At 35.2% G+C, this 20,329-nt stretch overlaps 8 protein-coding genes across 8 annotated transcripts; 5 read left to right on the top strand and 3 right to left on the bottom strand.

Moving 5' to 3' along the window:
- Positions 1-263: 263 nt before the first annotated feature.
- On the top strand, positions 264-1,232 carry CWC2 (active spliceosome conformation promoter CWC2; the record flags this gene model as incomplete). The annotated part of the gene is made up of 1 exon (XM_003687863.1): positions 264-1,232. The coding sequence occupies one exon, from the start codon at positions 264-266 to the stop codon at positions 1,230-1,232; it is 969 nt and encodes a 322-aa protein (XP_003687911.1).
- A 631-nt stretch (positions 1,233-1,863) lies between these two features.
- Positions 1,864-3,630, top strand: PEX5 (Pex5p; the record flags this gene model as incomplete). Its single annotated transcript, XM_003687864.1, has 1 exon — positions 1,864-3,630. One exon carries the CDS (start codon positions 1,864-1,866, stop codon positions 3,628-3,630), a length of 1,767 nt encoding a protein of 588 aa, XP_003687912.1.
- A 525-nt stretch (positions 3,631-4,155) lies between these two features.
- On the top strand, positions 4,156-5,322 carry MNN10 (alpha-1,6-mannosyltransferase; the record flags this gene model as incomplete). The annotated part of the gene is made up of 1 exon (XM_003687865.1): positions 4,156-5,322. One exon carries the CDS (start codon positions 4,156-4,158, stop codon positions 5,320-5,322), a length of 1,167 nt encoding a protein of 388 aa, XP_003687913.1.
- A 653-nt stretch (positions 5,323-5,975) lies between these two features.
- Positions 5,976-10,493, top strand: SWI1 (Swi1p; the record flags this gene model as incomplete). Its single annotated transcript, XM_003687866.1, has 1 exon — positions 5,976-10,493. The coding sequence occupies one exon, from the start codon at positions 5,976-5,978 to the stop codon at positions 10,491-10,493; it is 4,518 nt and encodes a 1,505-aa protein (XP_003687914.1).
- Positions 10,494-13,114: 2,621 nt separating this feature from the next.
- TPHA0L01240 (uncharacterized protein) lies at positions 13,115-14,572 on the top strand (the record flags this gene model as incomplete). The annotated part of the gene is made up of 1 exon (XM_003687867.1): positions 13,115-14,572. One exon carries the CDS (start codon positions 13,115-13,117, stop codon positions 14,570-14,572), a length of 1,458 nt encoding a protein of 485 aa, XP_003687915.1.
- Positions 14,573-14,922: 350 nt separating this feature from the next.
- TPHA0L01250 (gluconokinase) lies at positions 14,923-15,483 on the bottom strand (the record flags this gene model as incomplete). The annotated part of the gene is made up of 1 exon (XM_003687868.1): positions 14,923-15,483. The coding sequence occupies one exon, from the start codon at positions 15,481-15,483 to the stop codon at positions 14,923-14,925; it is 561 nt and encodes a 186-aa protein (XP_003687916.1).
- Positions 15,484-16,625: 1,142 nt separating this feature from the next.
- On the bottom strand, positions 16,626-18,845 carry SUV3 (ATP-dependent RNA helicase SUV3; the record flags this gene model as incomplete). Its single annotated transcript, XM_003687869.1, has 1 exon — positions 16,626-18,845. The coding sequence occupies one exon, from the start codon at positions 18,843-18,845 to the stop codon at positions 16,626-16,628; it is 2,220 nt and encodes a 739-aa protein (XP_003687917.1).
- A 223-nt stretch (positions 18,846-19,068) lies between these two features.
- Positions 19,069-20,133, bottom strand: TPHA0L01270 (uncharacterized protein; the record flags this gene model as incomplete). Its single annotated transcript, XM_003687870.1, has 1 exon — positions 19,069-20,133. The coding sequence occupies one exon, from the start codon at positions 20,131-20,133 to the stop codon at positions 19,069-19,071; it is 1,065 nt and encodes a 354-aa protein (XP_003687918.1).
- Between the last annotated feature and the right edge of the window lie 196 nt (positions 20,134-20,329).

Raw genomic sequence — 20,329 nt, forward strand, 5'->3', positions numbered from 1 at the left:
TAGATAACGGGAATCATGGGCATATACTCGGTACCTATGTATTGTCACGTGAACCGCACGTGACAACGTATTCACTCAGCAGTAACCCTCCCCAACAAATATTTCATTGCTTTACCAATAAAGGTACCGATGCCCTCTATACAAAAGATATATCAGTTTAGAAACATGTTAGGTGGTTGGTAGGCCAAGGACGTGCTCTTGCACCAACTGTTAGCGCATTCAAAAAACCACACCTGCATTTAAGTAGACGTAACGAAAAATCCATGTGGAAAAATAGGTCTGCTAAGGTACAGGTCCCGGAATCTGAACTACCTTCTTCAATACCTCCTCAGGTAGGATTAAGTTTTAATGTATGGTATAATAAGTGGTCACAAGGACAGAGCGGTACTTCTCGATACGTGAACCCTTATAGGTTGGAACCACTGTTGCACTCCGGTACTACTATTGGTGATAAGACCAGTAATAACTTTTTTTGTCTTTTTTTTGCTAAGGGAATGTGCTGTTTAGGGAAAAAATGTACTTATAAGCATCATGTACCGGCTGAAGAAGATAACCTATCACTTTCAATGAGTACAGATGTATTGGATTGTTTTGGAAGAGAGAAATTCGGTGACTATAGAGATGATATGGGTGGTGTAGGGTCATTTAGAAAACGTAATAGAACATTGTACATTGGCGGATTAACTGGTGCATTAAATAATGAAAATTTTAAACCTTCACAGATTGAAGGAAGATTACGGTTTGCATTCTCCAGACTGGGAGAGATAGAGACAATACGGTACATTGAAGCGAAGAATTGTGCGTTTGTAACTTACAGGTTCCAAGCCAACGCCGAGTTTGCGAAAGAAGCAATGAGTAACCAGACATTACTGACTCCGAGTGATAAAAAATGGGATGAGAGGAAAGATGGCACAGGCCTGTTGGTGAAGTGGGCCAATGATGATCCTGACCCCATTGCTAGAGAAAGAAGAGACAAAGAAGAGACAAGAGAAACTTTAAAGATAATGGAAGCTCTTATAGCTGCTGACACCTCCAAAGCAATACCTGTGGAAACTGCCCCTACGAGAACAACCCCAAACATTGCCGTCTCTAGTGTTGGAAATAAGAAAAGATCCGTTTTCACAGATTCACTACTTGCCACGTTGAAAAAACGTAAATTGCCAAAGAACATCATCCCACCAAAATCCAAGATTCCATTGATAGATTATGAATCTTCAAGTGATGAAGATTGAGCAAAATCACATAGACTATTTTATATACAACTGCATAATTATTTATATCTTTATTTAACAAAATTTGCATTTCACAAGTTACTATTAATCCCTCCCAAAATTTATATGTAAGAACTAAATTTTAAAAAAACGCTACACACCCATATTTAGACCTCTACAACTGAATTCCAAGCATCGATAGCGAAAAGATAACAATATTCATCCAAGAAACATAACCCCACGACCATCATCATTGCAAATCATCTGTTTAAATACTCATTTACAGCAAATATATCATCAATCTCCCATTATCTTACTTTATAAACATAATTTCTTGACATTAATATCTTAATTCGAACCCTTCGGAATTTACAAAATAGAAATCCGATCACCTTGGGGATTTAAAGGATAAGCGGAGTTAGTCATCATTTTTTAAATATAATTAGGAAGTTAATAAGATTTATTTAAGAGCGTAGTTGGAACTTATAAGAGTATATTTTAAGTCATATTGCAATATATCTTTGCCGAATTGTTGTTTGAACTAGGTTCGACGATTATAAGAACAGCGTTATTGATAACAGACGTCGTCTATATATATACAAGGTAGAAACACAAAAGGTTGATACACAAAGACTCAAATATCGATTAAATAATGAACGTGGCTGATTGTTCGGTGGGGAATAACCCATTAATGCAACTTAATAAACAAACTCAGAATGATAATTTGTTGATGCAGAATTTGAGTCCTGGGAATGTGAATTCAAAATTTAGGAGTGAAAATATATCACAACAATTTAAGAGCCATGTACGAGGTGCTAATGAAGACCATAAACAGTACATTAACGATTTTATGAATAGAAATAGTTTAAATGATAATATAATAAATGGTGACTCAAGTTTAGATTATTTGAAAAATCGTGAAACATACATGGATCCATCTGGAGGACAATCGAATTTCTCAAACCAAATTAATAACAATGTAATGAAAGGTGTTCGTGACAGTGAATGGGCAAATGATTTTCGTAATGGAAAACAAAATATACAGCAGTTTAACAATAACAATGATATGCAGCATCTTCAATCAGGCATTTCACACCCTTTAAGTGCATCGCTTAACATTCAGAACAGAATGATGCCAATGATGGCAACTGATGGTTTAATGAAAAGAAGTTTAAACAGAAATATAAATGGTCAAAATTTGATGGATAAGAATGATTGGGATGAAAGATTTAAGGAGTTAGAGAAAGAGGTCTCTGAGAATTTAAACATTAATGATGATGAAATTGAAAGTGAAGCTGTCATAGAAACAGAAATGAATGATATGAACGAAGAAGTAGTTGAGGAGAAATATAAAAACGCATTCCAAGAAGCATGGGATAGCATCAGTAAAGATGCCGAGGATTTATTACCGGATGGGTTGAATCCAGATGCATGGGAGACGGAACATCAGCATTATTTCCATAGTAAGTTGAACCAAACTGGGGATTATAGTTTTGCTAAGACTAATGAATTTTTACATAATCCAAATGCATACGAAATAGGTTGTATGTTGATGGAAAATGGGGCTAAATTAAGCGAAGCTGCACTGTCTTTCGAAGCAGCATTACAAGACGACCCATCTCACGTCGATGCCTGGTTAAAGCTGGGGTTAGTCCAAATACAGAATGAAAAAGAAATTCATGGCATTAGTGCATTAGAGAAGTGTTTACAACTTGACCCTAAAAATCTAGATGCAATGAAAAATCTAGCAATTAGCTATATCAACGAAGGTTTTGATGTCAGCGCATTTACCATGTTAAACAGATGGATCGAAACTAAATATTCATCTTTATTGAATTCGGATGATGGCATAGAGATGGCATTCGATCAAAATAGATATAAATTAAACGAAATAGTCACAAAACAGTTTCTGAACATTGCTAACAAGTTACCAAATGCCGACGCCGATGTTCAACTAGGACTGGGATTACTTTTTTACTCTAACAATGAATTCGACAAGACCATCGATTGCTTCAAAACTGCTTTAGTCATTCATCCCGAAGATGAATTGATGTGGAACCGTTTAGGTGCATCACTCGCAAATTCAAGTAGACCAGAAGAAGCCATACAGGCATATCACAAGGCATTACAATTAAAACCATCATTTGTCAGAGCTCGCTATAATTTAGCTGTATCCTCCATCAATATCGGATGCTATAAAGAAGCTGCAGAACATCTTTTAACGTCATTGAGAATGCATGAAGTTGATGGAGTGAACAACCAAATTTCATCATTGTTCAACGACTCATCCAGTGGAGGAAACGAGAATATTTTGCAAACATTAAAGAGAACTTTCATCGCAATGGGAAGACAAGATTTACTAGAACACGTCTATCCAGGAATGAAACTAGATTATTTCCACAACGAATTCACGTTTTGAAATTGAAAACTAAATTAAAGTTAACTATATTCAGCATCTCATAGCTCTTAACCAGACATCAAACCCATACAAAATTTACATGAATTAATATATATATGTATATAAACCGTGTGTATTACACATTTGCACATATAAATATCATTATTAATCTAATTAAATCAGAAACGCATGAAATTCAGGTTCATTCAATTCTGTCATCAACGTATTCTTACCTTATCTTTCTTTACATCTCTAAATCCTTTGGAAGTAGGACCTTCTTAAATCGAAGCCTTACTTCAACCGTCCACGTACGCAATGATCAGGACTTCTAATGCCGTAATAAAAATTCGCGTTCTCAACGGTAACTAACGATCTATCATGCATTGAAAAAACTAATTAATACAAAAGGTGATAGATATGTTTTAGATCAAGACCTTCAATTAATTATATATGTTTTATTTTTATATGTTGTAGTGATTTGTAGTTGAAACGAGTAAAATAAGGAATAGGATCACAAGAGAGGTTGCCGATTTAATATTTTGAATTATGGGTGCTGAAGGTTTTGATCTGCCGGTGTCACAGGAAGACCTCCGAGATGATGAAAAGAAGACCTCTAAAAATAGATTTGATTCTAATAATGTGTCATTTAAGAGAATGTCATTATATTTATCTAAACATAAGAAATTGATCACTATACTTGTGATTGTGCTGTTTTTGACTTCTTGGTTCAGTGATTCTAGTTCATCATATGCACACACTAGAGGATCTGTCAATTATGATAACAATTCACATAGTGCATCGAAATCATACGAATCGTTACCACCAAATATGACAAAATATCAATTTAACTGGTGGAATCCAATTAGTTGGTTTTGGAACCCGGATCCAAAAATAGTTATTATATTAGCTGCAAACCAAGGTGGTGGTGTTTTAAGATGGAAGACCGAACAAGATTGGTCTATTGAACACTTGTCTATTGGAAATAAAAAAGCATACGCAAGAAGACATGGCTATGGGTTGACTATCAAGGATTTGACTACATTGAAAAGATATTCACATGAGTTTAGAGAAAGCTGGCAAAAAGTTGACATTTTGAAACAAACTTTGAGAGAGTATCCAAATGCAGAATGGTTCTGGTGGCTGGATTTAGAGACTTTGATCATGGAACCAAGTTTTTCGTTAGATGATCATATTTTTTCAAGATTAGATACAATTGCAGACCGTTCATTGAAGAACTTCAACCCATTAAACATTGAAGTAGATATTCCATACATTGATTATAAACAAGATTTGAACTTGTTAATTACTCAGGATTGTGGTGGGTTCAACCTAGGCTCTTTTTTTATTAGAAATAGCGAATGGTCTAAGGCTTTACTAGATATATGGTTTGAACCCATTGCTTATGAACAAAAGCATATGGAATGGGAACATAAAGAACAGGACGCGTTAGAGAATCTATACGCTTCTCAACCATGGATCCGTTCAGGTATCGCATTTTTACCATTGAGAACAATTAATGCATTCCCACCTGGTGCATGCTCTGACTTTAGCGATGATCCAAGATATTTTTACAAACAAAGTGCCAAGGATTTCGTCGTCAACATGGCTGGTTGTAATTATGGTAGAGATTGCTGGGGTGAAATGAGTTACTACTTGAAAAAAATGGAGAGAAGTAATGCCAAGTGGTATACCAGAAACTTCTTCAAAATTTAATCCCAATCAATACCAATAAAGTCTAATATATATATACCATTTTAAATAGAGAAGCAATTTTGATAAAATCATAATAAATTTAATAATCATAGTTTTAATTACATGGAACTAGCTTTGATTGAAGCACTTCAACTGCTAACTATTCCAATATACATTTATAAATAGTTATGAATGAAAGTTGGCATCTATAATCATAACTTATGTCATTAGGTTACTGTAGAAGTCAGTTTGTATTCGATATTGATGAAAAATTTACCCTTCCTTCTTTTACTATTGAAACTTTTTGTCATTTGGCGACGCTTTCACCAAAAAACAATGAGCTTAACAATTAAAACCTGAATGACTAGAAGTAGCATGTATAATAAACAAAAGATATGCAATTAATAATGATACCGATTCTTTAATATGTACATTCTAGTCTTGTTTGTTTTCCCTCTTAATTCTTCTTGCTATTTTACAATATCATTTTAAACAGTGACAACAGATTTTTCAGTTCCTTAAGTAGAGACGTTGGGAAATAAACTGAAGGATACTTTCTGTGTGAAATTATATAAATAAGGACCTTTTTAAAGTTGATGGTTCATTTGAAGGGCCAAATAGTGTTCAGATTCACAATAGTATAAGGGCGATAACATCTTTAATATTAAGGTAAGATGGATTTCTTCAACGATGTCAATAGTTTTAATGACAATGAAGGTGGTGATGATTTCATCAGTTTATTTGAAAACTCTTCTCTTCAACAACAGAATGGTGAAACTACTGAAAATTTAATGGTAGATAATAATGATTCACCTATGTTCATGCAAAGTGATTTAGAGATGCATGAGTCTCCTGCTTTATCTAACACATTGCCATTCGATGGTGCCTCCGTGCAGAATACTCTCTCACCTCAAGATATACTGGCTCGTAACACAGGGTCAGTCACATCACTACATCAACAGATATCAATGTCACCACAACAAGTCTTCTCACCAAACCTAACTCAGAATAATAAATTAAATCAAAATTTTCAGACTTCTTTATCAAACCAAGCAAATAGTAATAGTATAGAAAATAGTAGCAATGCAAGTATAGGTATTAACAATGCCATGATTGGCATAACTGTGGATCCAAAAATGTCAGCTGCAAGTACACTAGGAACGACATCCAGCATCGTACCACAGAACATCCTGACAAATAACTTACAGCCACAAACACAAATACTTCAAAATGTTCAAAATATGGATAAGAATGATAGTCCGTTGACAGGCAATAATAATGTCAACCCAAGTATGATGGTAACCCCTCCAGTAAAAACTCATGCTACTAAAACAGGCAGGAACAACAAGACTACAAAGGCTGCTAAATCCGCTAAAACATCAAGATCTGCTAAGGATACAAAAGCTAATAGAAATAATAAGCAAAATAGTGCTACCAGTTTGAATGCAGCCAATATAATGGATAATATGAATGTCAATAATGTGAGCAGCATGAACAACATAAATGTGAGTAACATGAATAACATGAACGCAAGTAACATAAACCCAACTAATATAAACAATATTAGTATGAATAATATGCATAATATGGGCAACATGAATAATATGAACAGCATGAAAATGAACAACATGAACATGAGTAATATGAATGTAAACAATATGAGTCCAAATAACGGTACCCCAAATAACATGAATAACATGAATAACATGAGTAACATGAGTAACATGAATAACATGAACATGAATACTATGAACATGAACAACATGAATATGAATAACATAGGTAATATGAATAATATGAATAATATGGGTAATATGAATAACATGGGTAATATAAATAACATGGGAAATATGAATAACATGGGTAACATGACTAGCATGGGTAATATGAATAACATGGGAAATATAAACATGAGTAATATGAATAACATGAGTAATATGAATATGAATAACATGAGCAACATGGGCAACATGAATACCATGAATAATATGGGGAATATGAATATTATAGCTCAAAATAATATTGACATGAATAACATAAATGTAAATGGTATGAACATGAACAGTATGAACATGAGCAATATGAACATGAACAATATGGGCATGAATAATATGAATAACATTAATAATCAACAATCCAATTCAAACAAAGTTCAAAATTCAAATAATCCAAACCCTAAAAATGGACTATTGAATACTAATATTGCCATGTTGAATATGATACAGAAGAAACAACTAGCTGAACAGATTCAGAGAAATCAACATCAAAAGACTTCAGCTCAACAGCAGAAAAAGCAAATACAGAAGGAAACTCCGAAATCTCGCCAACAGCAAAAGAAAGTTCAGAAACAACTACAGTCAGAGATGGAACTTCAGCAGAAAATGCAAGGGAAACAAGGCCTATTAAATGAAAATTCAAGAAATATAAATAATATTCAAGTGTTTCAAAAAGAACAAGCACACTCTTCTCAAAGTTCACCACAAACCCCGTCATCTGGTATGCAACTTCAAACTGTATTACAAAATTTACCAGTTGAATTACAACGTAGGATATCAACAGAAGTTAATAACAAGCAATATGAGTTGTTTACAAAATCTGTTATTGAAAATTGTAAGAGAAATAATATAACATTACAAGCTATACCAGAAATACAAGGCAAAAAGATAAATCTATTTATGTTATATATGTTAGTACAGCGCTTCGGTGGTGGTGATCAGGTATCACGTAACCAACAATGGTCAGTATTGGCTCAAAGGCTACAAATAACAGATACACAAAGACTGGCCAGTCTATACTATCAGATTTTGTTGCCATATGAGAAATACACATCATCCACAGAAGGTTTAAAAGAATCACAGGCTAAAAAATTGTTTTTACAACAATATTTAAGTGAAATATTGAAGAAAGTACAATCATTCAATTTGCAACAACAACAGCAACAACAACAACAACAGCAACTGCAACAAGTAGTAGAACAGCAAAAGGTGCAGGCTCATAATGCTTTTCAGAGCATGGATAAACAAGGCAATTTAAACATACCACTTAACACAAATACCATGAATACGCCTTCCAATATAACTCCTGTAGGACGGTTAGATAATCCAAGTACTGCACGCTCTAAGAAACCAAGGAAGCCAAGGCAAAAGAAAAAGACTAAAAAGGAGTTAGAGCAAGAAAAGAGGAAAGTGGAAGAAGAGCAAAGGAAGCAGCAGCTATCAATTGAGCAACAACAAAAGGAGCAATTGACTGAGAGGGATAGGAAATTTCAGGAACAGAATGAATTACTAAAAAAAAGATATGAAGAAGAATTATCAAAATTACCTAAAAAATATGTCAGAACGGTGGTTAAGAATTATAAACCTATTTCAAGACCACTTAACAATATTAACGGTGTTAATATAGACCAGGTGGCTAACATAGGTAGCAAAATAAATTTGAATAAACCAATCTTTTTATTTGTTCCAGAATTAGGTACTGTAAACTTGAAAGCCTTAACCACTGCTTTAGAATCCTCCAACTTAGGCGAAGTCAACACTGCATTGAACACACTATTTGTTGTTAGTTCAGATACAAACTTAAATATTACTTTGGAGAAAAATGCTGATTTGCTGGACGCGTTGTGTGTTCTTGGTATAAATTGCATGCATTCCTTAATCACAAACAAGGTTGAGGGAAGAAAAACTCAAATTAGTTGCGTCAATAATGATGAATACGAGATTTCTTCTGATCAAGATGATTTGAATGAGCCTAAATCAAAAACAAATATTAATATGAATACCATTTTTGAAGAATACATTAAAAGTCATCCAAATTCATCGGATGTCCCAATCGTTGTTGACTCATTAACAGGTCTCGATATTGAACAACTACCACCTGTATTATCCCCAGCTACTACACCTCTTGATATCACAGAGCAAAGTGAAGGTATTTCCGAATCTACGACTAGAAATATTATTAATGAAGCGCCCCATCACATGTCTTACTTGCCAACACCAATTAGGTTTTTATCCAATCAACATATGGCCGAGCCAGTCGTTCTTGATTATATGGCATCTACGAATCAAATAAAACAAGAAACTGATTCAATTTTTACGAAAGTGAATATTCGAGGCTCAGATGACGCAGCCCTAATGTTATGCGATCAAATTTCTACGATCTCAATGATTTTGAGAAATCTATCCTTCTCTAATAGCAACTCCAAGAAACTGGTTAGAAACGTTTATTTGAAAAGATACTTTTCAGATTTGATGTGGCTCTTGGTTACAAACCCTGAAGTTTTCATACATTCTAGGAAGGCCTTTAACCTCAAGAAAGATGTTGTTGCAACGTTCTCAAATATATCTCACAAATTTAAAGTGTCAAATACAACCGATATAATTCTATTCATCATGATAATACTAAGTTTTGGCATATCAAAGAGAGGTGCTAAGATCCATGGATCAGATAAGCTAACCTTTAAAGAATATCCCTTAGATGTTAGTCGCTACCATTCTTTTGGTGTTGATACTATTGCAAAGTTGTTATCAGTCGAATCACCTAACAGGATGTTATTTAAACAAGTTTTATTGAATGATTTCAAAGATTTGAATAATTCTAGAGATATTGAAGCGGCTAAGAGATTGATAAGATTGTACAACAATGGAGATAAGTATAGGATTTTGAATGATGTTTTTTCATATTTAATTTCATCAATTCCATTTTCACAAATTTTTACGAAGCCTACGATTATAGAAAGCACATCACCGATAATATTTCAAAGTTTGACTGCTGTGTTATGTATTATAAAGTCATTTGAAACAGAAACATTGACCAAGAATATGTATTATAAATGGATAACAGCAGAAGAGAATATAATTTCCAACTTAAAAAGATTAAGTGAATTAATGTCCAGGACTAGTATCGATACTGATTCAAATCTAGTTTATTTAAAACGTATTTACACATCCGTTAGCATATTATCATTAGAATTGACCAACGTACTATTGAGGAAATGTATTAATTATGTCTCTGACAATAAGAATGACCAATCCGAGATATACAAATCAATTTTATCGATCCCAAACATTTTATCGTCCGAGAAAGAATCGGCAACCATGTTAGCAAACCCATTGATCGATCCTAACATTGTGAAACATGTCATGGAGGAGCTAAGGATCAGGGAAGAAATCCTACACGAAGCAGAGATTAACTAGTTTCGAATAATTTAGATGTATAGACTTAACGGTAGTTAAAATAACATATTGTATCATTAAATTAATAATTTCTTATTGTAGAAATGGACCCTTGTCGCCCGCTTGTTAGTTGAATATATCCATCATTTGCCTAACTAGGTCATGTCCATGGACATATTTACAAAAAAGGTTGTTTTTCATTAAGATTATAAGAAGTTTTCCAATCCGATGACAACAATTGCTTCGGCAATTGTTAAATTTGAATTAAGTTTTGTTATGAAGTTGTTATGTAACCCAGTAGGAGTGCGGTGGAAAAAGCGTGCAAGAGGTGGTAAAGACAGTTTGAAAATGACGAATAACAGGAGGGACATCGACTGACAAATGCCAATTAGCAGCTTGAGAAAATGACATGCAAACCATCATATTTTATTTACCAAGACAAGCGAATAAATATCGCTAACCGCATAACGTAAGATAAAGATATGCATTTACATAGACCTCCCGTATGAATCACAGCCAGTGATAACCTTTCCATTTTCATAGGATAATTACAATGTTCCTGGGAGTGATAACCAGTAATTGAATGCTAAAAAAACAAAACATGAAAGGTGTCTGGACATGAATTTCTTATTATATGCAGTTATAATACCTGATGAAGTTAGACATACTGAATGTGCCCGATGCTCAATTGCGAATACTAGTTGTAAGATCAGCAGATCTCAAGAAATGTCCTTGCGGAATGTCACACGGGGATTAGGGACGAGACCGGTCATATCAATTGATGTTTCCCGAAGTCAGGACTACGAACTGACTTCGGAACCGCTCGATGTCTCTGCTTTTGGAGGTGGAAAGAGCATACAGTGGGAAACGTATCGGTATATTAAAGCACAGCATCAGATCTTGAGGCAGAAATGGTATACGCTTTTCCGTTTCGGGAAAACTTACCGTCTGGACTGCGAGCAATGCGATCTTGCAAAACTCCGCCACAGCCAGCCGGCGATCTTATTACGGTGCTACTGTAGGTAACATTACTTCATCATTGTCATAGCCCACCAGATCCAAAGTCTGCTTTAGGAAGTCCCCCGCAACAAACTGCGAAAAAGCCACAGTCTAGAGAACCGGGGTGCGTGGGTGCGGAACACTAACAGAGGTAGAGCCATCAATGCGAGTGCCAAATAGCACAGACACAGTTGCACCAACCCTCGCTATGTCCAGGAGTGCAATTGACCACACATTACCTGGGTCTGGACTTGTTCGAACTATTAGTAATTGGCGATTTGCTTGCGCGAGGCGGGCGGTTTCTCTGCTTCAGTGAGATCGATTGCAATTTTTTCGGTGGAGCGTCCACAAGCATCAAACCTTAGTAAGGCGAATAAGATTTGAGCGGCCTGTGTCCTCCGATGAAAATTGCGGAACACCTGATATTTGGAGACTTCTCGTGCGAGAATGCGCAGGAAACGATATTGTTTTTCACTAATTTCTCACTGCTCCCATGTCCATGCCCGACGACACTCGGCTACAATCCGAGACATTACAGACAACCGTCATACACAGTGTATGCTTTCCTGTCTGTATTTTCAACACGGAAACACACGCACACGCAATAAAAGATAGCAATGGTTAAATGAATTGAGTTCCATTCCTGCTCTCTTGGCTGCAACCGCCACGATGACATGCCCCCACAGAACAGAGTACATACGTCACAGCAGCGAATCCTATAGGCGAATCTGGTACGTTTATAAAGGCATGGGAAACGGCAACGGAGCAAAAGATGACCTCATACTCAATTGAATTGGACCCAACATACTGGCTTGGTAAACTTCGCAACGGGAGAGTGTGTGTGCGTGCTGTACGTACGTATTGGCACGGCGCCGTGCACAATGCGACACTGTGATATTGTTTCAGTGTTTTATCGATCCCAACGGCTGTAGACTCGTCGCTGCTTCTCGCCTTCTCTCCCACCCGGATCTGGATTCAGATTGAGATCCCGATCCGGTGGTTTTCTAAGAAATTAGTTTCTTTTTTTCTCTTTTTCAGTTCTTTGTCCCGCAAATGGTGGCATCAGATCTGGCAGCAAGCGAGCGTGTGCGTGTGTATTCTGCAAGCCCTTCGCTGCTAATGGCTCTTCTATCCCCCTCGTCCTCCGGCGAATGCGTGTGAGAACTGGCGGCTGTCCACTCTTCCTTCGCTCTCCTCTCTCTGCAGGATTCTCATCGCCGATCTCTGTAACCGTGAGTCTCTTTTTATTGTCTCGTTGTTTCTTTTTATCAGCTGTTATTTGTTTATTGGACGTTTGCTTTCTCGGGAATCGTCCGAAAACTACAACTGAAAAATTATCTGCAAGGCTTTAAGCACGCGGTAACACCAGCACTTCCACAAGTTTTTCATTCATATATATATATATATATATATAAGAACAAATATATGAGGACTCCAATGTCGTTTATTTCTTTCTTTTTGCACATTATTTACAATTGTTCACTTTCGACAACATCCCATCAATATCTGCTGACACCACCCCCAACATACGGTTGCTCTCTACCTTTAACGCAAAAAATATCATACTCGCGCATACACATACACAAGTTATAGATTGGTAACGAAATTATTCTGTCCATCATCTACTTTTACACACACTCGCAATGTTAGCTGATTGTCAAATTAATAACTTTGTATTCGTTTCTCAAATCGGATCGGGCGCGTATGGTGTGGTCTACAGAGCTGTAGACATCACCACCGACAAGTGCTATGCCATCAAGTCTGTAATAAAACCTTCTTCTTTCAACCCTGTTAATTCTATTTCAGCCACAGGTAACTTGAAGAAGGGTAATGTTTTATTGACACAACTGTACCATTATTTCAAAACTTTCCAAAATAAATTATTCTTACCGACAACAGATCTACAGTCGATCAGAGATCTGTCTCAAGAACAGCTACAAGCCACTGTGCCGCACTACAGGGAAATCGCATTGCATCTGAAAGTGCAAGATCACGAAAATATCGTCACTGTGCACCAGGTTTTGGAGTCTCCATTGGCTACTTTCATCGTCATGGACTATTATCCAACAGACCTATTCACCTCGATTGTGGAACACCAACATTTCGCAAAGGATGGTCTATTGATTAAAAAAGTCTACTTGCAACTATGTTCCGCCTTACAGCATTGCCATCAATTAGGTATATACCATTGCGACATCAAGCCAGAAAATATCCTGTTAGATGATGACGACAATGTCTATCTCTGTGACTTCGGTTTGGCTACTACGTCAGACCATTTGGCTCCAAATGTCTGTGTAGGCAGTTCTTACTACATGGCTCCAGAGAGAGTTCTATGTGTAAATCCAAATGATCTCTTCCCAACTGCCACTGGTGATGTTTGGTCAATTGGCATCATCTTGATAAATTTAGTTTGCATAAGAAATCCGTGGTCAAAGGCACATCAAAATGATGAAAGGACTTTCCATTATTTCACTAAAGATAGCACGATATTGAAAAAAATCTTACCTATATCTGATGAGCTTTATTCGCTTTTGGCAAAGATTTTGAAAATAGACCCATACGAAAGAATCGATATCACGTCATTAATGTATGAAGTTAGTCAAATCACTAGTTTTACTAAGGAAGGTTGGTTAAATACCGTCCCACCATTAACTTCTTCACAGTATAGAAAATACATTTACTGCAACAGTAATAACAGCAGTGTATTAAGTGAGAATGAAAAATCAAATGAACCGCCAACAATTCCACGCTACAACAGTCCTTTTCAAAGTAACTCAATTAGAACAGCTCCTCAGCCTTTTACTCCAAATAAAATTGTCCCGCTGTTACCAGGCGACGATGAGGATAACTATCAACACTATCCACCACAAGTTCCGAAACCAAATTGCACTACTAGTCCATCATCAAGCAAAACTCAAAGTAGTCAATATACATTGGGTAGAAATTGTTTGGATAATAAAGTTTACAATGTAGGGGTGAAAACGACTGATAATTCAAAATCATCGGAACAAACTCAATATCATCCGTTCTCAAATAGTTTGCCATATTTGCAAATGAACTTACCAACAGTTACAAATAGGTCCACAGATAGCTATTGGTAAATAAAATCGACTGTTTTGACGCAGCTCGATAGAAATGTCAATTTATGTTAATAATACTACATTCATAAAAGGAAAAACGATTATAGAAATCTTATCTTTAAAAACAACTTTTGCATAAATGGATCCTTCTCTAAAAATGATTCATTCTTATTTTATAATAAAATTAATAATTATATTATCTATATACCTATTATCTATATATTTAAAAAGATAAATTTAATTTTTTTTATACTAAGATAAACGGTCCTGTATCGATGTTACTGTGTAGATAACCATGATCGAATATACTAAAATTACATAAGTTGCTATTACTATCTACAGGATTTTTTAATTGTTTGCTAATGCCATTATTAATTGGAATCCTTATGCAACATTGAAACAACAGCTTCTAATGTTTCCTCATTGATTTTTCTGAAGTCCTTGTTATCTAGATATTGAATATGACAATTAGGCTCATCATCCTTTGGTAACTCTAAGTCATCAAATTGAGATTGTAACATATCGACTTTCATATAATGGCCCTTTCTTTCGACTAACCTTTCAGCAATTAATTCCATACTCCCATATAGAATAACAAAATAAAAAACTGTACCGGGGGATGTCTCTCTAATCAAATCTCTATATTTTTTTTTCAAGCTTGAACAAGTAACAATACAAAGACCTTTATGTTTACTTGCACTTTCAGAACTAGTCAAGGAAACCTTCTTTAACCAATCCCATCTATCCTCATCAGTCAATGGATGGCCATGAGCCATTTTTTCAATGTTAGCTTGTGGGTGTAAGGAATCGCCTTCAATATACTCAACACCTTCGTACTCTTTCCTCTTCTTCATATCATCGACTAAAACTTCTGCGATCGAGGTTTTACCAGTACCAGCAGTACCTCCCAGGACGATAACTTGTGAGACCATCTTCAACTCTTCTCAACCTTTTTTTGATTGCAACCTTTTCAAGAATTATTAGAACCACTTTGCGGACAAGTTAGCTCTCAAATAAACATTCAATTGACGACATCAGTCCTTTACAGACGTGTTTCTTATATATAGAAAAAGAAATATTATGAGTATTTGTTTAAAGATTTAAAAGGGATAGACAGGCTTGAAAGTGAAAAATAATTATAAACCCGATTTCGAAAAACACTGTACGGTGCAAAAAAAGTTCCGTTTTAACCTACAATTACGTACAGTTTCAACAAATTCAAAGGTGCTTGGTATTATTCCATATAAACTGGGGGACGCTATTCTCGATATAGCTCGACGATCAAGAGTATAACACCATCATCTGTACTTTATGTAGTATTACTGATTAAGACGAAACTTACAGTGCACTTTAACACGGTAACAACAACGAACGCTTTTGTCGGTTCCGCATCGAGACAAATCAAGTATCTCTTCAATTGACCACTGTAGTAGTAATATGTTACTTGAACTCCACACTTTTGGTTCTTCTTTAACCAAAAATCCATGACAGCTACACCAGTCTTGCATGTCCTAACATTCACAATAAACTTTGAAAAAACATTACTCAAATTTCCATAGTATTGTTCAATCTACAATAACCCTGTAGACAAAACATGTTATAAACGTAGTTTTACTAGAAATGAATAATCACCAAACAACGAACACAGAGTCAGAATATCACATTCTATAAATTAACATGGCACATAAACAATTGCCTATTCATTGGTCAGTTTACATTTGTATATTCATTTTTGGTGAATTTTTCACTTCAACGTCAGCCTGCTGAGTCTTACAAAATTTCGACAATGGTAAAATTCTTTAAGAAAGAGCCATTTCTGATGACATTTGTGCTGTGTAAATGTATGTTGAAGAAAGAAAGATATATAGAATAACTAGTCGAAAGGGGATAAATGTGAACTCTAATGCACATCAGATTCACTTCAATTTTTCTTTACATGCCTAAGAGCCTTTGATTTGGTTATTTTTGTCAATTATCTATTGAGTGATGTATTGTTACATATTTTTATCTACAGATGGCCTAGAGTTTGAGTGTACAAATATTATATTTACAGGGCTTATAGTTTTGTTCTCTTTTAACTCCATAGCCATTTTTTTTGACGTGGAACTTTTAGTTTCCGCATATGCAAGTTATGCTCATATGGGTTTTTTCTTAATCTATCTAATTTTTCAAATATAATCAGTTCAATGGTGATTCTTAAACGTTTTGCAGCCTCTAAATCTACAAAATAATTTGGGTATCTATTTCCTAACCAACAAAACAAAGTGACAATGTTATACAAGGCTTCATACATTTCTAGATTGTATTTTTCCTGTGGGATACAACTGTATTTAACTATATCAAATGGTAAGTCGTATGATAATAATGTTTTCGTTTGTCTCTTACCTATTGTTTCACAAAAATATGCGAATGCTTTCTTAACCAATGGAACATCTTTTATAGGAGCATTGCTCAGTTTTAATTTTTCGACAAATGGTATATCTTCCATATCCTCAAATATTTTAATGGCAGTCAGTTTATTTCTTAATTCAGATAATTTGTACAGATTGTTTGAATTCTGTGCTAACTGTAATGCAATCAATTCAAGAATGTCGGATAAGCTTGTAGAGGGAGCAAACCTTGTCATCAATCTAATACAAATTTCATCGGTCGGCCAGATTGTAGCACTTTCGATGTATTCAATTGGTGCTTCCATACCCTTTCTTATTGTTGTTAAAACATCGCCATGGAAACTAGTTACTTTACCAATGGCCACTTCGTTACTGCTGTCGTTATGCTTATATCTACCCGCACGGCCGCCGATTTGCTTAATGTTTGATGATGTTAACTCTTGAAGTTCCTTGCCGTTGAATTTTAGATCAGTGGTAAATATAACACGATCAATAGCTAAATTCAGACCCATACCAACTGCATCAGAAGCAACGAGCACATCATATTCACCGTTATTAAACAACCTGGCTTGCTGAACTCTAGTCTCTGGCGGAAGGGACCCATATATGACACCAACTTTTAATTTAGTTTCCCTTTCAACTGTCAATTTTAGATCTAATATTTTCTTTTTAGAAAAAGCAATAACACAATCACCTTTCCTTAACCCTTTAAAGTCGTTATTCATCGGTGATTTTTCAACTATTAAATTCCCAAGTCTATCATATTCATGCACAATCAAGTTATCACCAGTGGATTCAACGATTTTCTTTATTACCGGCAATGCACTTTTTTCACCACATAAGTGAACTTCTTTTGCCTTCACGCCTAATAGTGCATTTGTCCAAGCCCAGCCCCTGTCATTATCAGCTAACATCTGGATTTCATCCAGGACGACAACATCGAAAGTTTTGCTCATAGAGACCATTTCAATTGTACCTGATGTGATTCCAGCGGGGGTTCCTATTTCACTCAAATCTTCAATAATTTCTTCACCAGTTAGAAGGTTACATCTTAAACCTTCAGTTTTGAATCTGTCGTAAACTTCTCTGGCTAAAAGTCGAAGAGGTCCCGCATAGTATCCCACTTCAGCACTTTTCAATTTTTGTAATGCTCTATATGTTTTACCTGAATTTGTTGGTCCTAAATGCATTATAATATTTCTTCTCATTTTCCTAGCTTCTGGAAACCATTCTGCCGGATTTAATATGGTTGATATTTTATTGTTTTCTTGTAGTGAATCATATGGAGGTTTCTGTTTTATCAGTATATCTTTGTCATAGACATGATCAAACGCATTCGATATCAAATAAACGTATTTTTGCAACTCTGTAATATTCTGATTATATTGATCAAAGTTTATTAGTTTATGTTCTTTTAATTTCATCCAGACGACGTTCTCAATTTTATTGATATTTTGAAGTTTCACCAATAAATTAGAAGGCGATGAAGACAGAAAATATTCTGTCAATGTAGGTTTGAAAACTTTAGATACGTTGTTCAAATCGCTGTCGTGTAATTGTGAATATATATAATCTCTCAATTTCTTCCATGCATTAAACTTATTTGTCGCTTCTTCTTCATTGAATGCAATCATTTTTTCATTATAAACAAGTTTCATTGCATTGTCCAAAGTATTTTGAAAGTTCTTATCAGTGGCATATATGCTATTCTTGTCACTACTATTCTTGTCAAAACTAAATACAATTACATTTGTTGAGAGTTCTTGTTTAGGAAGGTTATCGAACTTCACTTTTTGCTGTATCCAATTTTTACCTCGAAATAATTGAGCTGGAGCGTTAGTTGAGCTTGATCGAGAGATGATTCCATAATAAAAACACCTGGACAACATATTCATTTGCCCCATCTTCTGTAAATATTTGCTCAATTATATATCTTCAGGTTTTTAACTTTAATACATTTTCTAATTATCAATTACTTACTTCAAATATTACCTACATTTTTGTATACACTATATTTTTCAATGAGATCGGTAGCATTTTTCAAGGTTAATAAAAAAACATTGTAAGGGTTCTGGAAGTAAAGTTGATATGTATTATTGTTATTAATTATATATATATAATCTCTAATTAAAAAAACAGGTCATACTGTGGGTTACCACCAAGATCAGTCACTAGATCGATCAATGCAATGTCCGCGATCCTATGTAATAGATTCCATAGTTCCGGATGTGATAGATGCGTTTTTGAATCTATATGAGAATAAAATTCTGCGATGAATGGCTCTATAATTTTTCTCATTTTTCGCAATAGTTTTGATTTCTTCTTCTTCAACGTCTGCTCATCTGTATACTGTCTTATCTTAAGGTTGAACTGAGTTTGCAATAAGTTCATCATTACGACCAATGGATCTGGGGAGTCAATGGAAGCATGTGCATCGACTCCCCCTTTCAATTGTAATAGTATTTTTATTGAATACATTAATCTTATATTTTCTTTTGTGATCTTATCTGTACTCAATTTTGTGAAGTCGAATTTTTCAAAATGCCAATTTATAATATCTGAGATGCATGTATCTATGTTACCAATTGTAATAAATCTGCTTAGAGCAGCCAGTTCTAGTGGGAAATCGAAAAATACTCCGTAATCTTTAATCACCATGTTATTGATATTAAGCTTTGTATGTGGCTCCTCAATAACGTTATTGGTATAATCTGTTTCGGAGACAAAGCCATGAATACTATTCATAAATTTCATAAACACATGTCGAAGGAAAAATCTGAATAATAAATTGTTTTTATACATATTTGCATTAACAATGAGGTACCGATGATCCTCCAAGTGTACGGTCTTCATGTAGTTCTGCATAAAGTACAACCCTATCAGATGAGGTGTTGGCTTCAACACTCTATGAAAATATGAGTTCAAGTAAACCATTGAATAGTAACCATCATTGCCAACCAGAACAAAGATGTGTTGGAGAATCTCTGGTGGCAGCTCACCTAGAGTAGAAACCTTACTATGTGTCGGCAATTTCAGATGCACCTTGCCCTGCGGATCAGTTTTAGGTTTTGGTAACTTTAATTTTTTAATGGTCACATAACCGTTAACGTTAGAGAAGACAGGTTTACTGTACGATAATTTCCGTTCTCTCTTATGCCTAGTCGAGGGCACTCCTGCCTGAATAAACCCCATTGGTACCGTGCACGTTCCTCGAGAACTCGATGACTACCCACCAGTACCAAAGAACAATCATATATAAACAAATACATAAATATATATATGCATATGTATTTAAGTACATCTTACATTTTAGTCATCTCACCTCATCTCATCGCTAAACCTGATCTGAAATTTCGCATTGCAATTTCGTTAACGATGGTAGCGCCCG

Source organism: Tetrapisispora phaffii, chromosome 12 (genome assembly GCF_000236905.1).
Source record: "Tetrapisispora phaffii CBS 4417 chromosome 12, complete genome".
NCBI lineage: Eukaryota > Fungi > Ascomycota > Saccharomycetes > Saccharomycetales > Saccharomycetaceae > Tetrapisispora > Tetrapisispora phaffii.